Source organism: Brassica napus, chromosome A3 (genome assembly GCF_020379485.1).
Source record: "Brassica napus cultivar Da-Ae chromosome A3, Da-Ae, whole genome shotgun sequence".
Lineage (NCBI taxonomy): Eukaryota > Viridiplantae > Streptophyta > Magnoliopsida > Brassicales > Brassicaceae > Brassica > Brassica napus.
The window spans coordinates 17,681,704-17,697,715 of NC_063436.1; the positions used below are offsets into that span (position 1 = coordinate 17,681,704).

Below are 16,012 nucleotides of genomic sequence, written 5' to 3' on the forward strand. Positions count from 1 at the left end.
TACGAAATCACAGATACTAGTAGAAATTAATCATATAGACGCGATTTATACGTCAAATAAGAGTCTCAATTAGTTTTTTTATTTAAATGGCGATGTGTACGTCAAATAAAAGTCTCAAATAGTTATGAAAGACGAGAACAAGATCCGGACGACCTGGATTACCAAAGAAAAAAAAAGTAACAAATGACGAACAACAAGCCGTGCCGCTCAGTCAAATTAAAAAGACAACAAAACGAAAAGCCTACGTCCCATTACAAAATATTTCACATAAGTAAAAGCTAGAAAATGATAAAAAAAAAGTTCAAGATATATACGACTAACAAAACAAAGGATAGATGAATCGTGATACACGAGGCTTTCAGAGACGTCACTAGTGAAGATTCGCTGGACCGCTGGATGAGTGACATAGAACGATGGATGTTTTTGTTTTGAGTATTTTATTTTGAAGAGGTTCTCACCGTATTAAAGTGGAATTGGATGAATGAACAAAGATTTGATGGCGTCTTTGAGCTCCCCAGGATTTGTGAATTTATCACTCTCCTTGTAGATAATATCAACGGGTCGCGAAACATTGAGGCAACGCACCAGAACCGGGCGTGGCACAGCGGTTGTTGTCAAAAACTCCTCCATTATTAATTTGTAATAATTAGTAGCAATCTTGTTTAATTCTTCAATAGCTTCTTCTTTGGTAACTTCATGTTGCTTCATGTAACAATTCAGACCTGTAGCCACTTCTCCTCTCTTCATCTCTCGCTGTCCATCCATCATTACACTTGCTAAGCTCACTTGTAAATTGTAATACAAAAACTTGTTTTCATGATTTTGAATGTATTACCTCATAGGTGGATATGTCGTTCACAATACGAAAAACACCGTTCAAAGCTTCCATCATTTTGGGTTTGGAATTGTACCATTCGCAGATTTGTGTCTCATCATAATCTTCCATCGCGATAAAGCTATAGGCAGCATATTGATCCATTGACGTCCTCATGCCAATCTCCATGTACTCTTCAAAGGTTGGCACGTGACTTTCACGTGACCATTTCGAGAGGGCCAAGTACGCTCTCGCCAACTTCTTCATCTATATGCAAATCATTATGTTTTTTTTTAACCTCAACAAATAAACTTGACAGCAACAATTCTTAGGACTTACCTCATCTACAACTACTTGCACAATTTCTGATCTTCCTCCTGGCCTCATTTCTTGTTCAATCTCTTCTAAAGTCTCAAACACACTTCCAAAAACGATTCTTACATAGCTTGGTAGCTTTTCAGTGCCCCCAAGATCCCATCTGGACAATAAAAATGCATGTCAATGTACCTACTCTTAAATTTATATATGGGAATTAATAGAATGCGAATTAAAGATAAAACCTCTGGAAAGCATCCACAAGACTTGTAACTTCAGGAAGGGTGCCATATGCATCACATGTATCATTAAAAACAGTCGCCACCGCTGTTAGTTTAGCGACTATAATTCTCCCAAGTGAATACCGTGGCTCGAAATACATTGCCACTGACCCGAAAAAGACCTCTACAATTCTGTCCCTGATGTAAGGTAGCTTAGATGAAAGATCTATATCTTTCCACCATCTGCAATAAAAATAAAATATGCAAATAAAACAAGACTGACAAATATTGAGGCTCAAGAATTTATTACCACAGCGTACTTGGTCAGATCTTTTAGCTCTTGGATGTAATGTAGCTGACAATAGTTGAAGTTGAGCTTAGCAAACTTGAGCAGCGTCTCGTTGTGAGCTTCTTCTTGATCGTAAAAAGATATATATTCTCTTGTGGCTAGCATCTCCAAGTTATGATATCGAGCTCTACACAATGCGTTTTTTATATGCGTAGAGAGATGGGGACTAACACTTGCTGCGTGATTACCTGTCAACGACTCCAAGTGATGCCGAGTGAATCTCAGTGCCTCGTCCATTATATCTTCAGATGGTGTCCCGAGATGTGCCGCTTGGTACAACTGCAGCATCCCCCTAATGTCCTCGGCTAGACTTTCCTTAAAATTTCCATCTTCACCTTGAAATCTACTGAATGCATCTACAATGAAACCGAAAGCGAGATTAGATATGTGTGTATATTTACGTGACTCATGTTAGCTGATGTTCTTACCGCAAGACATGTAGTAACCGCGTAGTCTGAAAACCTCAAACATGGTGGAGATTGTTTCCAAATCATCTTGTTGGGCTATTATGCCATCAATTTTTCCAAAAGCTTTGTTAAGAATCTCATCAATCTCAGTCTCGAAATGATATGCGATTCCAAGTTTCACTAGCAAATGGATGAGACGGATCCTTTCACTGTCCCTATTTTTGAAAGACATGAGCATATCTCTCACTTTTGGCTTCATCGTCACTTCAATCTCTCTCGATAGATTATCAAATTCCTACAAAGCTTAGATGCATTTTTATAAGTAATAATGTTATCTGAACCAACAATCTTGAACCACATAGTGTCATCATGTGAGATTTTATCCATCTATATATCCACTTACATCGACATCGAGGGGAACAGAAAGGAAGTGATCTCCCCAAAGAGTGGGAGAAAAGTGTACCAAGGGACGAGTTCTCTCAAGATCATCATTACTCTGAGTAGCCCTAACGCAAAGCAAGTGGTATTTTTCCGGTTTCAGGGAAAGAGTGTGATTGTGAAGCCAACGGCTAGGAAAGATAGAGACGTTGGTCTTGAAATGGAGGAGGACTCTGTGAACGTTAGGCAGATTTTTAGGACCAAAACTCAATCCTGTTGATTCCATATTGGTATTGTCCAAAAGATATAGTCGAAATAATCTTTAGTGATACTCGTTGTAATGTTTGGTTTCCATTTCAGTTGACTCTGTCATATCGTAAGTAAAACCCTAGAAGTTTGCGTCCGCGCACACGTTTCAGTGGAGTACTTAGATATCATCGAATGAATTAATAATATACAACTATTATCTTCTGTTATTATATTTTGATAAATATCTATGCTTATTGTTGGGAAAGAGTGGGAGGAAAAAATGTCAAAGACACATGACTTGTTAAATATCTCTATTTTCTCTCCCTCAAAGTGCAGTAGACTTCTTGGGGAAAAACACTTTCTAAGCAAATCCATAAATGCTGAAGTATAAATCGGACAATATCATAATAATATGAAAGTATGGACATTAATAGATATCTAATTCTGGTAGAACGTTTATATAGTTGAAGTAAATTACTTCAGTAGAAAATCAAAATTTTATTGAAGTAAATTACTCGTCTGCAGTAGTGGATCTAAAAACAATTTTTACCCGAGAGGACTATCATAAATTTTGAGTTAACCGGAAGTTTTTTCATATATTTGAAGTAAATTACTTAAAGAAACTCAAAATTTTGTACTAATTAACTTATAGAAAATCAAAATTTAGTTAGTGCCTCTGCTGCCTGCTGGTCTGTGCCGAACACACTACTGAAAGTTATGAGCTTTGAATAAACGTTTTCTCTACGAAAACCTGAAATGTTGCAGATACCCTCGTTCCATCTCTCTGTTTTCATATAATTACTTACTAAGGCAGTAAAGGACATAAGCCTATTAACTTCTTCAATACATTTTCCGGTCCTCCCGTGATTTGTCATCTGAAAGTTGAAGTTAACGAGGGTTGTTTGCTTCTGTTTCGGGAAATTGCGTGATTCCTAGGTTTCCGGCTTGAGCCTAGGAGTGCGCAGAAAAGACAAATAGGGAATAAAGATGTAGTTATGTACTGAATTCATATGACAAAGGGCCAAAGCTAGCTGTTTCATATTCCATCTGTTTCACAAAGAGTGTCACTTAGACATTTTTTATATTTATTAAGAAACTGATTGAAATGCGTTTATGGATTTTTTTATTAATTTTATCTATTCAATCAATAGCATTTTAGATAAATATTTTTTTATAAAATCAATGCATTTTACAATTAATAATGAGATAAAACTAAATATAAATTGCATTACAATTGTAGAATGACCAATTTTTACGTAACAAAAATAAAATAAAATGACAATTAATATGAAATATATGGAGTAGTATCTATGAATTTAACCTCAAACGTACGTTCATGTATGTATTAATTAGTAGTATATGTCATGCTAATGCCGCATGATTTCAATCAATTTCTTATAAATATAAGGAATTACATGCAACATATTTATTTACGTTCTTTTTTTTTGCCAAATATTTACGTTTTTTTTTCTTTAATTGAAAAAGATATTTATAGCAAGTTAAACTTATATTTATAGGAAGCAAATCTTTTCTCCTTGGATTACGCAAGTTCAAGTTATAGGAGAATGTGGTTGAGGTCAAACCAACCCTAGAAACAGCCACGTGAGACGTGCACCACCTAAATTCAAAACCTTTAAATGAAAAGATTGAAATCGTTGGGTTCACCGTCTCATCAGATCAAACAAATTGTTCACTGATCTGAGAGAGATAGAGATGACGAGCATCGAAGATGACAAAAACAGATCAGTGCAGCCTCCTCCGTTTCAAGGCGCCTCCAACTATCCACAGCAGCCGCCCGCTGGTTATCCACAGCCGGCTCAGCCCTACGTCTCCGGTAAGTTTCTTATTTTCTCATTATATGGACAAAATGTTAAAGTATCAGATCAGCTGTTTGATTTCATGTTTTTGTGGGGACTAAATTTTTTGTTTTCTTAATATATATTCTATTGAATATTCTTTAGATTATTTATTCTATTTCTTAGTACCATTATTTTATTCAAAACCTGATCCAGTAATTGTTTTATTGTGTCCGAACCTGATCAAGTAATTAAAAGATAATCTACCTATTGCCTCTTTTGCACCGTACTTCTTCGTGGTAGTCTACTTTTTAGACATTTGAGAGACATCAATATGTACTTAAGAATAGGAGATGAGTTGATAACTAGGTGTTAAAAACTGTTTTTCATACTGAAAGAATAACAGTGCAAATTCAAAATGAACTTTACTTAAGAATATTTAAGATGTTGGATTCATATAAATTTAAAATACACTCTAAATCTCAACAAATGCAAAAAAAAAAACAATGGGGACCAGTATTTACTAGAAAATGAGACATATAGTCTCTTTTCTGTCTGTGTTCAACAAAAAAAAAAAGTCTCTTTTCTGTCATAATTCTCTTCCCAATAGTCTAGTTTCTCAAAAAGGGTTGTGCAATTATCGCCACCACGCACACTTGGCTGGTCTAATCTAATGCTCGTTCTTGTGTTTCTCTAGGTTATGCTGTAAATGGGCTAACAGAAGAGCAACGTCGTCTTCCTTGTTGTGGTATAGGCATTGGTTGGTTATTGTAAGTCTAGTCCATCATTATACCTTCTCTTCTGATCGTTTACGTACTATTGTCAAGCAAACACAAACCCACATTTATATATGTTTTTTGTTTGTTTTGTTTCTTGAAAGATTCATCCTTGGTTTCTTCTTCGGTGCTATCCCCTGGTACATTGGCTTCTTCCTTTTACTATGCTCTAGAAATCCGCGTGAGAAACCAGGATATATAGCTTGTACAATTGGAGTGAGTTTCCATATTATTATCTCTTATTTTACCAATACACTTTTTTTTTAATTGTCCTGATGAGACTAAATTAATTCTGACCAACAGGCTGTTATTGCCACGGGTTTCATCGTTTTTGGAGCTATAAGAGGATCCGGGGTCTGGTAGTAAAGTGAAATGTAGTGCTCCAAATCCGGTACAGACCGGTTCGGGAGATACTGGTGCATAAGAAGATTGTACATGTGTGTTTTTTACTTAAAGAGCTCAATGTAAACTGTTTGAAGATTACAGAGCATTCAGAAAAAAAAATACTGTCTCCTAAAAGCCATATTGAAGTGTTTCTACTGAAATAATATATATATGTGATTTAATATATGGGTAATTTAAAACATTATTAACGGAATCTCTCACATGATCGGTTATAAGAAAACAATAAAAACCAGAAAAAAATAGAAAAATAGATGTTGTTCTAAATCAAAAAAGCTTTAAAAGTGTTAAGAAAAATGTACTAACATTTGTTTTGAATAGTTTAATTTCTTATATTTAAAATTTAATGTAGTATTAAGTTAAGAGAAAAGTAATAATATTAATAAAATAAAGATGAAATACTCTTGTCATCATCAACTAATAGAGCCTTACGTTTGTCCTATGGAATGCTCTTTAAGGCCCAAGTGGAAAAACAAAAGCCCACAGAAACGGCCTAGGGTTGGGTCCTAGAGAGCGCTCTCGCTTATAGTTTCTCTTCACCGCCACCTTTCAGCTCTTTCTCTCCTCTCTGTTTCCTTCGAGCTCATTTCCTTGGAGCTTGATCTCTCCCTTGAAATGGGTGCTTTCCGGGTAAGTTTGTTCTCCCTACCGTAGAGTGATTCTGAGTTTTGGTAGTTGTTCGTTGATTCTAGAGTGTACTCGGTAGTTATGATTGTGATTTGGATAGCTATAAACTGGATTCGAACAGGAGAATGTATCATAGGGATGAACTAGTTCTTATTCGTTGAGAAAGGTTTGATCTTTATGTTTGTTCCTTGTTCAAAATGTGATCTTTATGTCTTACTATGGATTGATTCCATCAAATTTTGTTTCTTTGATCCTTTGGTTTGATCTCTATGGTTGATCAGTATGAAAAATGTGGTCTTTATGTTTTTTACAAAGGATTGATTCTTTGAGCAGTTTCACCAGTACCAAGTGGTTGGGAGAGCCCTCCCTACAGAGAAAGATGTGCAGCCTAAGATCTACAGGATGAAGCTATGGGCTAGTAATGAAGTCCGAGCCAAGTCCAAGTTCTGGTGAGTCAATGCAATGCCCTCTGTTAATTGCAGTTCATAAGTTAATTCACTGATCCTAAGTTCATTTGGTTGTCTCTAGGTACTTCCTGAGGAAGCTCAAGAAGGTTAAGAAGAGCAACGGACAAATGCTTGCCATCAATGAGGTCATTTAATTGTCTTACATACCCTTTCTTTTGTATGTTCAGTCTGTTTATGATTCTGTGGTTTCTACTCTTGTAGATTTTCGAGAAGAGCCCCACGAAGATCAAGAACTACGGTATCTGGCTGCGTTACCAGAGCCGAACTGGGTACCACAACATGTACAAGGAGTTCCGTGACACCACTCTGAATGGTGCGGTGGAGCAGATGTACACTGAGATGGCTTCTCGCCATAGAGTGAGGTTCCCTTGCATTCAGATCATCAAGACCGCTACTGTCCCTGCGAGTCTGTGCAAGAGAGAGAGCACCAAGCAGTTCCATAACTCCAAGATCAAGTTCCCTCTTGTTTTCAGGAAGGTCAGGCCACCGACCAGGAAGCTCAAGACTACTTACAAGGCCTCAAAGCCCAACCTTTTCATGTAAAACCATTCTTTGCATGATTGTCTTTGTCCTTTTTCAACCAGATCAGATTAGGTTTCTTGCTCAGTCTGAACAAAAACACCATTTGGAGTCTGATCAAATTTTTACTTTTGCATCTTTTGAACTTTTATTATCTAGGTATGATTAAAATATTCATGTTTTGCATCACTTTCTAAAGTTTTGTTGGTTCAAAGATAATGGCAAAAAGTTTAAATGTTGAGAAAGTTAAACCGTGGCGGTTATGCATGTGAACCATTCAACTCTTCGGGTTGATGTTTTTTTTTTTCACACATCAAACAGCTCATACTTGTCTGCACGATCTTCTTTATTCAAGACTCAATGGTCGTTGTCCATGTGGCTGCATTATTAGTCCTGAAGGAAGCCATTTTCAACTCTACCGTGATACTCATCGATTCCAAGAGAAAACCGTCTAGTTCCATCTCCATTCTAACTTAACCCTAGGAAAGTTGACCCTAGTTTCTACTAGTATATATTCATCAATTATTTGTGTCAGTATTTTCCATAATGTCATACATACAGCTAAATTATCGTACAGAATTGTAATGTCCTAGACGACCAATTCCTTTGCCTATGTCCTAGACAAAGAGATGTGCCCGAGGAATGCTACATATTCTGGTTTCGTTCTTTAGTTGTCTAGTTTGTATCAAAAGGACAGAGATTTCAGTCGCTCTCCATTGCATGAAACACGTCTTTGAATCTAATTTTTATGGCGTCACAAAAAAGAATATAATCCCACCGTGTACATGATGGTTCGTAGAAGCAAACCAGAGATCCAAGTTTGCATTGACTCCAAAATCCTCCATTAGTACTAAAAAGTAAAAAAAATTTAGAGTTTATCATGTGATGTATCCAGAAGCAGATACTTACAAGAGAGTAGGACAAAAGCTGAAGATAGGGTTAGAGGGGCCTTTCTCCGTTATAAGATGCCTATGAATCACTATGAAAGTGTGATTCTCCCTTATTGGCTTTTCGGAAATAATATCAGAAGCGCTAGTGTTAGGGGCCTGAACTTACTCAATGGTAACATGGATGTATGCATACTTTATCGTACTTTACGTTCAGAGCATCTCCATAATCTGTCACACTCGCATTAGTGTATCATTATTGAAGAACAAATATCAATGAATATGAAATAGCAAAAAACATTTATCCAAAATCTTTAGTTAAAAAAAATTATTGAGTACTTAAAAGGATCTTAGGATTTGTAATATTCATTCACAAGTTTACTAACATAAATCTGAGAACAAATGAAGAGTATTTGCCTGAATTTTGTTTCTCCTATTTAATCTGTTTACATCGGAATCTAAACACAAAGACTTGATAAAACTCATGTTGCCTGATTGAATCCAAATAAAAAGACAAGACTATTGTGGATAAGTCTGGACTATTCCTCATGACATCTCGAGACAAGTGACCACCTTCTGCAGAGAAAAATACACGACAGAATATTTTCTATTCACTCTCTAGCCAATAAGAAGTCATTCAAAGTGATCACAAACAGTGACACTGTCGTCCCGGCAAAAACTTATCAAAATCAAAGTCGTTCGCGAACAATAAACCAAAATACTTATGCCCCCAGGTCTATTCAGATATTGAAATTAAAAAATATAAGATTCCACAAACAGATTTTCTTTCTGTTATTCATATTACATGCTTCAGTTATTTATTTGGTGTATATCTTGTACTTCAGATATTTATTTGGTCAAACAATTATTATGTGGTCAACAGTTTTTTGTAAACAGTTTACAAGAAATCTTGGTATATTTTTTTGTTCTTACTATATTTTCTTGTTCTAATATTACTTTTATCAAATTAGTATATATTCAGGAAATGTGTTACCTGTTTACAAGAAAATCTTGACCACAAAATAAATTATTGACCAAATAGATAGTTTATAGATGAATTTGACTGAACGGTATTCCTTCCGTCTTATAAATTAAAGAGTGTCGTTTTAACATTATAATTTTGTTTTACAAAAGTGTTACTTTACATTTTTAATGCAAATTTGTAGACAATATTTCAATTTCAGCCTTATTACTAGTAATGCATTAATTGAAAAGATCATGTTTATTAATGCATTAATGTTGGAAAATGATTTTTAATAGTTTTCTTACATTTCCTTTAATCTCTTTAGATATGTAGAGAGAAAGTGCATTAACTAAGTAATAAATATTTAGTTTCGTGTTTCAAGTATAATTAATAATAATATATACTCCATCCATTCCAAAAGTATACATATTCTAGAAAAAAAAAACTGTTTCAAAAATATGTATTTTTTATATTTCCAATGCATTTTTGTTAATTAATAATAAAAAATTGTAAACTTCAAAAACATTAATTTCATTTCTTAAAGTTTTTTTGGTTTAGAAATATAGGAAATATAAAATTATAAAAAACTATGCATTAATAACTATGTTCTATTATGTTTTATTAATAAGTGTGAAAATCTTAAAACCTGTAGTATTTTGAAGCAGAGGGAGTATACTACTCATCTTCCACAAAGATAAATATTTTTGGAAAATACTTGTTTCACAAAGATAGTTTTTTTTGTTTTCTATAATTTTTATTATTTAATGATAAAAATGTTATTTAAAAAATGAACTTATTAAAACACTATCAGTTTAACTTTATTTAAAACTAATAATCATAGAAAAATGTATTATTTATACAAAATTAATGTGTTCTTAATATGTGTGATCAAGTAAAAAAATATATTTTTGTGAAACAAATGAAATAACAATTATGGCAAGAAGTTATATTGTAAAAAAAAAAAAGACTTAAGGCATGGAAGACAGATGTGGCCAGAGGTCGTGAAGTTCCAAGTAAAGGCAAAAACTTCGACGGTTACAAGAAAAATACTTGTCCGAACACACAAATTCTATAAATATTAAAGACATGTGACCACCTGCATTTCTTCATCAGCATTATCAAACTCTTAATACACCAATAACATTAGAAAATGGAGACATTACTTACATCATTGGCTATGGTTGTTGTATTGTGGTGGATATGGAAAATTGTGGAGTGGGTTTGGGTTAAGCCTAAGATGCTAGAGAGTTACCTGAGAAAACAAGGTCTTGTCGGCACTCGTTACACGCCTCTTGTCGGAGATGTGAGAAGAACTTTTAGCATGTTGAAGGAAGCAAGATCGAGACCAATGAAACCAACGGATGATCTCATTTCACTTGTCATGCCTTACTCCTTTCAAATGCTCAATACTTACGGTAGATATGTTTTTCTTGGTTTGGATTATAGATTTTTTTATTTTATAAGTAACATTGTCCTGATATATGTATGTGGCTGCAACAGGAAATACCTTTTTCACATGGTTAGGACCCGTACCATCCATCACAATAATGAATCCACAACTGATCAAAGAAGTGTATAACAAAGTTTATGATTTCCCCAAGACTCACACGTTTCCTTTGCTTGCGTTGATAACTGATGGACTCGCTAATGCTGATGGAGATAAATGGGCTAAACACCGGAGGATCATCAACCCGGCATTCCACTTTGAGAAGATCAAGGTTGCTAGATTCTCTTTTCTAATATGTCAGATCCAAGTTAAATTTCTTTTGACTAATGAGTTGATCATATTCTAAATTATGTGCCTGTATATATAGAATATGGTCCCTACGTTTCATCAATGTTGCCGCGAGGTTGTGTGCGAGTGGGAAAAGTTAGTTTCAGATAAAGGGTCCTCTTGTGAGGTTGATGTTTGGCCATGGATTGTGAATCTAACCGGGGATGTGATTTCTCGTACCGCTTTCGGTAGCAGCTATAAAGAAGGACAGAGGATATTCATACTACAAGAGGAACTAGCAAAGCTCATCATGCAAGCTCTTGGAAAGAATTACATCCCTGGATATCGGTAAGAAACTTGACTTGTTTTGGTCTAATACTAGCATGACTGATTTGTTTTCTAACACAATATACAATCTTCTTATGTTTATATGAATTTCAATGCTCTATTTGCCATAGGTTGTGGCTTTCATTATCTTTATTAATAGTTATTTATTTTCAATATTAAATTCCTATTAAACTAAATCAATCTTGGAAATCTCACTTTTGAGGGAGTTTTTGAGGGAGTTTTTTAATTCATTGCTTGTATTGTGAATTTTGGTTTTCATTTATTAAGCTTTTCCTTCATTTTTTTGCCATAGGTTGTGGCTTCCATTATCTTGATTAGTAATTGTTTAACAAGAAATTCCTAATAAATTGACAAATGTTTATTCAAAATCAATAGAAAATGAGGATAATGTTTCATGGCTTGTATATACTAACTCAAACTTTTGTCAATGCAGAATTGAATTTCACATTTCATTTTTTTCTTGGCGTAGGCATATCCCAACAAGGAATGCTACAAGGATAAAGACAATAGTTAGAGAAATCCAAGTTATACTAAAAGGGATCATTAGCAAAAGAGACGAGGCTAGAAAAGCTGGAGAAACCCCAAGTGACGATTTGTTGGATCTACTTCTTGTATCAAATTCAGGTGAAACTAAAGGAAATGGACTGACCACCGAAGAAATTATTGAAGATTGCAAGTTGTTTTATTTTGCGGGACAAGAGACCACTTCAGTGCTTTTGACTTGGACCATGGTTTTGTTAAGCCAACACCAAGACTGGCAAGCTTGCGTGCGAGAGGAAGTGATGCAAGTTTTTGGTGATAGAGACCCCGATCTTGAAGGCATTAAGCAACTCAAAGTTGTAAGTATTAAACCAAACAAACAAAACAATTTTTTTTTTCAAGTTGATGTTTTCTTTTATTGGATTTCAAGACTAAAGTAGGTCTTTTCATTATTATAGTTTCCTCTACATCAGATTCTTACATTTTATTTAGTTACTTATGAGCCACCTGAAAAAATGCTAAAAACACTAAGAAGTTTGAAAATGTTATATGTGCAAACTACTCTAATTTTATAGCATTTTGATGATTTTGTTGAACGAGTCCTACAGATGACGATGCTTCTTTATGAGGTCCTTAGGCTTTACCCTCCAGTCATCCAGATGAACCGAGCGATCCACAAAGAGATCAAACTAGGCGATATGGCAATACCAGCCGGTGTTCAAGTCAATATACCTGTTCTGCTTATCCATCGTGACACTAAGCTTTGGGGCGATGATGCAGCAGAGTTCAAGCCCGAGAGGTTCAAAGATGGGGTCTCAAAGGCAACAAACAACCAGGTTTGCTTCTTGCCTTTTGGATGGGGACCGAGGATTTGCATCGGTCAGAATTTTGCTCTCTTGGAGGCAAAGATGGCTCTGGCTTTGATTGTACAGAGATTCTCCTTCGAACTTTCTCCTTCTTATGTGCATGCACCTTACACAGTCATCACTATTCATCCACAGTTTGGTGCTCATCTTATCCTAAACAAGCTATGATCTTGTGATAATATTACATAAACTTGTTATACACGAGCAAACAAGACAGCGTAGAGAAACTAATCAAGATCACATTCATAAAACCATGTTTCTGAATGCTTCCTTGATAACGACTCCATCTTTTTAGTGTAATACTTATAAGTTTAAATAAATTTATTATTCGGGATGTGTACACCTATAAATAGTCACCAATAACCTTTTTTTTAAACACTTTTTTTTTAAAAACACTTGTGTTGGATAGTCACCGATAACCATATATTCATTTTTGTAAATCGAACTGAAAGTTGTCCTAACTGTATTTTATTGAGTTTCATGGACATCTAACTTGTCCCATTAACTATTGCAAAGTTAATATTATGTAATCAAAGAAAGTGCATATAAATATTATTCTTTTCTGATTCATACAATATAAATTTATATAGATTTGGAAGGTTTATTTTTTATTATATCATTTTTTTTCTTTTGCCTGAATTTCTTTTATTATATAGTTTCTTTTTCATAAGCAATTAGTTTTGTTAGTTTATATTTTCAAGATCTAAATAATTAATAAATTAAATTGTGTACATTATTATATTTTCATATATATCATAATGTAAATTAACAATAATACATGTCAAAATCTAATTAATCGTAAATATATTTCATTCAAACGATTGAAACATATTTTCTTTAATATAATGGGATACTTAGAAAATTAAATCAGTGGAGAGGTTATTTGAAGCAGATGTAAATCTGTTCATATAATTTACTAGTTCAGTACATATAAGGGGTAATGAGAAGTAAAAAGCAATGAATAGTTGACAAAAAAAACGCAAAATAATTAACCAAGCGCTCGTAGCTTGGTGGTAAAGGAGATACAGCTGTACTGTCCGCCACCCGGATTCGAGTCTTGGCCACAACGGATTTAACATCCCTTTCGTTGGGGCGCTGGACTCCTTTCGGGGGGATAGTTGGGAATGTGGCTGCCCAGATACCAGAGTTATAAAAAAAAAAAAAATTGACTTTCATGTCTCACCCAAGATATGGCCAAATAGGTTATCTCTATCTCTATCTTCGACCAAAAAAGATTATCGAAATCTTTGCCTTGTGCATACGTAGCATGTGGATGTGAAGTTCAAAGTAAAGCAAAGTTCTTAACAAATTATTTTATGTTATCTTACATTTTCAATCTTTAAAATCTCAAGAATATTAGAAAAATTATCAGTCTCTTCTTTCACTGGGAGAGAAAATGGAGATATCAGTTGCGTTAGTAATAGTTTCAGTAGCTATAGTTCTTGTATGTTGGTGGACATGTAGAACTTTAATGTGGATTTGGTTTAAACCAAAGATGCTTGAGGGTTACTTGAGAAGACAAGGTCTCTCCGGTACTCCTTACACACCGCTCATCGGGGATTTGAAGAAGAATTTCAGTATGACAATGGAGGCAAGATCCAAACCCATCAAACTAACGGATGATGTCTCAACACGTGTTTTGCCTTATCCGGTGAAAATGCTCAATACGCACGGTATGTTTTCTGGTTGGTCTCTTTGTTGCTGATGAAGAAAACGTTTCAACTTAATTCTGTATCCTTGATGTTGCTAAAACAGGAAGGACTTTCTTTACATGGCTTGGAACTACACCAACCATCAATATAATGGATCCTGAGAAAATCAAGGAAGTGTTTAACAATGTTTATGATTTCCAGAAGCCACATACATTTCCTTTGGCTAATGTGATAGCCAGTGGACTCGTTGCGTATGATGGTAACAAATGGGCAAAACACCAAAGAATCATCAACCCGGCTTTCCACCTTGAGAAGATAAAGGTTTAGGCTTCTTGACTCCCTAGTTATGTAAAAAAAGATCACACATCGGAAATTTAAGAATGGACTAAGTAATATATAAAAAACTTTGGTCAATCGACTTATCACCACTTGGTTTTAAGTTGGAAGTTTACTGTTCATTTTGACTCCGTCTAATTTGTGCTTATATGTATAGAACATGGTACCTGCTTTGGTCAATCAACCTCAACGTGTCTGCATCTATTATATATATTTGGAGATGGTTGTGTCAATTTTTTTTTGTTTTTTTGTAGTTATCTCCCAACAAAGGATAATAGAAGGATGAAAGCAGCATGCGGAGAAATCCATGTTATACTGAAAGGGATCATCACCAAAAGGTTAAAGGCTAGAGAAGCTGGAGACGCACCAAGCGATGATTTGCTAGGTATACTTCTTGAATCAAATTCAGGGCAAGCTAAAGGAAATGAAATGAGCATTGAAGATGTGATGGAGGAGTGTAAGTTGTTCTATTTCGCCGGACAAGAGACAACGTCAGTTCTTCTGGTCTGGACAATGGTTATGTTAAGCCAACACCAAGACTGGCAAGCTCGCGCACGAGAAGAAGTGAAGCAAGTTTTTGGTGATAAAGAACCAGATACGGAAGGCTTGAACCAGCGCAAAGTTGTAAGTAAAACTAAATTAAAATAATTTCCAAGTGACTTCAGTACGTTTGTTGTGTTATGATGATTTTGCTGAATGCTTTCAACAGATGACCATGATACTATATGAGGTCCTTAGGCTATATCCTCCACTAACGCAGATGACCCGAGCCATTCACAAAGAGATGAAGCTAGGCGACCTTACACTGCCAGGAGGCGTTCAGATCAGTCTACCTACTCTATTAGTCCATCGTGACACACAGCTATGGGGCAGCGATGCAGCCGAGTTCAAGCCCGAGAGGTTCAAAGAGGGTGTCTCAAAGGCAACAAAGGGCCAAGTATCATTTTTCCCCTTTGCGTGGGGACCAAGGATCTGCATTGGCCAGAATTTTGGTCTTTTGGAGGCAAAGATGGCTTTGTCTCTGATTCTACAGAGATTCTCCTTTGAGCTTTCTCCTTCCTATGCTCATGCGCCTTACATAGTCATCACATTGCACCCACAGTTCGGTGCTCATCTTATCCTACACAAAATATAGTTTCTGTAACGGATAAACCCTTTGATTCTGTTGTTGTCAAAGAAACTTGTAATATACTGATGAAATAAGTCCAGATCATAATAAAACTCAAAGTCTTGGCGCTTTTGTAATTATTATTAAAAATAGTATAAATTATATTAATTTAATTTGATTTATATACATGATAAATAATTTATAATATTTTATATATAAATGTATAGCACTGTTGAATATTAAATTAAATAATAAACAATGATATACCTTGATCTTCTCAAGGTGGAACGAGGGTTGATGATTCTCTTTTGTTTGTACTTTTTGTTATGTAGTTATC

General features: G+C 35.0%; 4 protein-coding genes and 1 pseudogene across 4 annotated transcripts; 4 read left to right on the forward strand and 1 right to left on the reverse strand.

Moving 5' to 3' along the window:
- Positions 1 to 130: 130 nt before the first annotated feature.
- On the reverse strand, positions 131 to 2,864 carry LOC106444023 (terpenoid synthase 17-like). Its single transcript, XM_013885562.3, has 7 exons — positions 2,510 to 2,864; positions 2,128 to 2,401; positions 1,671 to 2,055; positions 1,375 to 1,593; positions 1,154 to 1,292; positions 836 to 1,081; positions 131 to 753 (listed from the first exon to the last, which is right to left on the reverse strand). Exons 1-7 carry the CDS (start codon positions 2,768 to 2,770, stop codon positions 463 to 465), a joined length of 1,815 nt encoding a protein of 604 aa, XP_013741016.2. The 5' UTR covers positions 2,771 to 2,864; the 3' UTR covers positions 131 to 462.
- A 1,473-nt stretch (positions 2,865 to 4,337) lies between these two features.
- On the forward strand, positions 4,338 to 7,022 carry LOC106439371 (60S ribosomal protein L18a-like protein). Its single transcript, XM_013880801.3, has 6 exons — positions 4,338 to 4,567; positions 5,227 to 5,299; positions 5,410 to 5,521; positions 5,609 to 6,337; positions 6,650 to 6,783; positions 6,863 to 7,022. Exons 1-4 carry the CDS (start codon positions 4,447 to 4,449, stop codon positions 5,666 to 5,668), a joined length of 366 nt encoding a protein of 121 aa, XP_013736255.1. The 5' UTR covers positions 4,338 to 4,446; the 3' UTR covers positions 5,669 to 6,337; positions 6,650 to 6,783; positions 6,863 to 7,022.
- On the forward strand, positions 6,199 to 7,509 carry LOC106439370 (60S ribosomal protein L18a-2-like). Its single transcript, XM_013880800.3, has 4 exons — positions 6,199 to 6,337; positions 6,668 to 6,783; positions 6,863 to 6,926; positions 7,003 to 7,509. The coding sequence occupies exons 1-4, from the start codon at positions 6,323 to 6,325 to the stop codon at positions 7,342 to 7,344; spliced, it is 537 nt and encodes a 178-aa protein (XP_013736254.1). The 5' UTR covers positions 6,199 to 6,322; the 3' UTR covers positions 7,345 to 7,509.
- Positions 7,510 to 10,271: 2,762 nt separating this feature from the next.
- LOC106439369 (cytochrome P450 72A15) lies at positions 10,272 to 12,913 on the forward strand. Its single transcript, XM_022716418.2, has 5 exons — positions 10,272 to 10,586; positions 10,672 to 10,889; positions 10,986 to 11,233; positions 11,667 to 12,072; positions 12,322 to 12,913. The coding sequence occupies exons 1-5, from the start codon at positions 10,322 to 10,324 to the stop codon at positions 12,745 to 12,747; spliced, it is 1,563 nt and encodes a 520-aa protein (XP_022572139.1). The 5' UTR covers positions 10,272 to 10,321; the 3' UTR covers positions 12,748 to 12,913.
- Positions 12,914 to 13,489: 576 nt separating this feature from the next.
- Positions 13,490 to 15,713, forward strand: LOC106444024 (annotated as a pseudogene).
- The last annotated feature ends 299 nt before the right edge of the window (positions 15,714 to 16,012 follow it).

Coding starts and splice junctions, on each gene's coding strand:
- LOC106444023 (XM_013885562.3), bottom strand. CDS start 2,770: ATGGAATCAACAGGATTGAGTTTTGGTCCTAAAAATCTGCCTAACGTT. Junction 1,082..1,153: donor TGCAAGTAGTTGTAGATGAG/GTAAGTCCTAAG, acceptor ATTTGCATATAG/ATGAAGAAGTTGGCGAGAGC. Junction 754..835: donor ACGACATATCCACCTATGAG/GTAATACATTCA, acceptor ATGGATGGACAG/CGAGAGATGAAGAGAGGAGA.
- LOC106439371 (XM_013880801.3), top strand. CDS start 4,447: ATGACGAGCATCGAAGATGACAAAAACAGATCAGTGCAGCCTCCTCCG. Junction 4,568..5,226: donor GGCTCAGCCCTACGTCTCCG/GTAAGTTTCTTA, acceptor GTGTTTCTCTAG/GTTATGCTGTAAATGGGCTA. Junction 5,522..5,608: donor ATATAGCTTGTACAATTGGA/GTGAGTTTCCAT, acceptor TCTGACCAACAG/GCTGTTATTGCCACGGGTTT.
- LOC106439370 (XM_013880800.3), top strand. Junction 6,784..6,862: donor CGAGCCAAGTCCAAGTTCTG/GTGAGTCAATGC, acceptor GGTTGTCTCTAG/GTACTTCCTGAGGAAGCTCA. Junction 6,927..7,002: donor AAATGCTTGCCATCAATGAG/GTCATTTAATTG, acceptor CTACTCTTGTAG/ATTTTCGAGAAGAGCCCCAC.
- LOC106439369 (XM_022716418.2), top strand. CDS start 10,322: ATGGAGACATTACTTACATCATTGGCTATGGTTGTTGTATTGTGGTGG. Junction 10,587..10,671: donor TCAAATGCTCAATACTTACG/GTAGATATGTTT, acceptor TGGCTGCAACAG/GAAATACCTTTTTCACATGG. Junction 11,234..11,666: donor AATTACATCCCTGGATATCG/GTAAGAAACTTG, acceptor TTGTCAATGCAG/AATTGAATTTCACATTTCAT.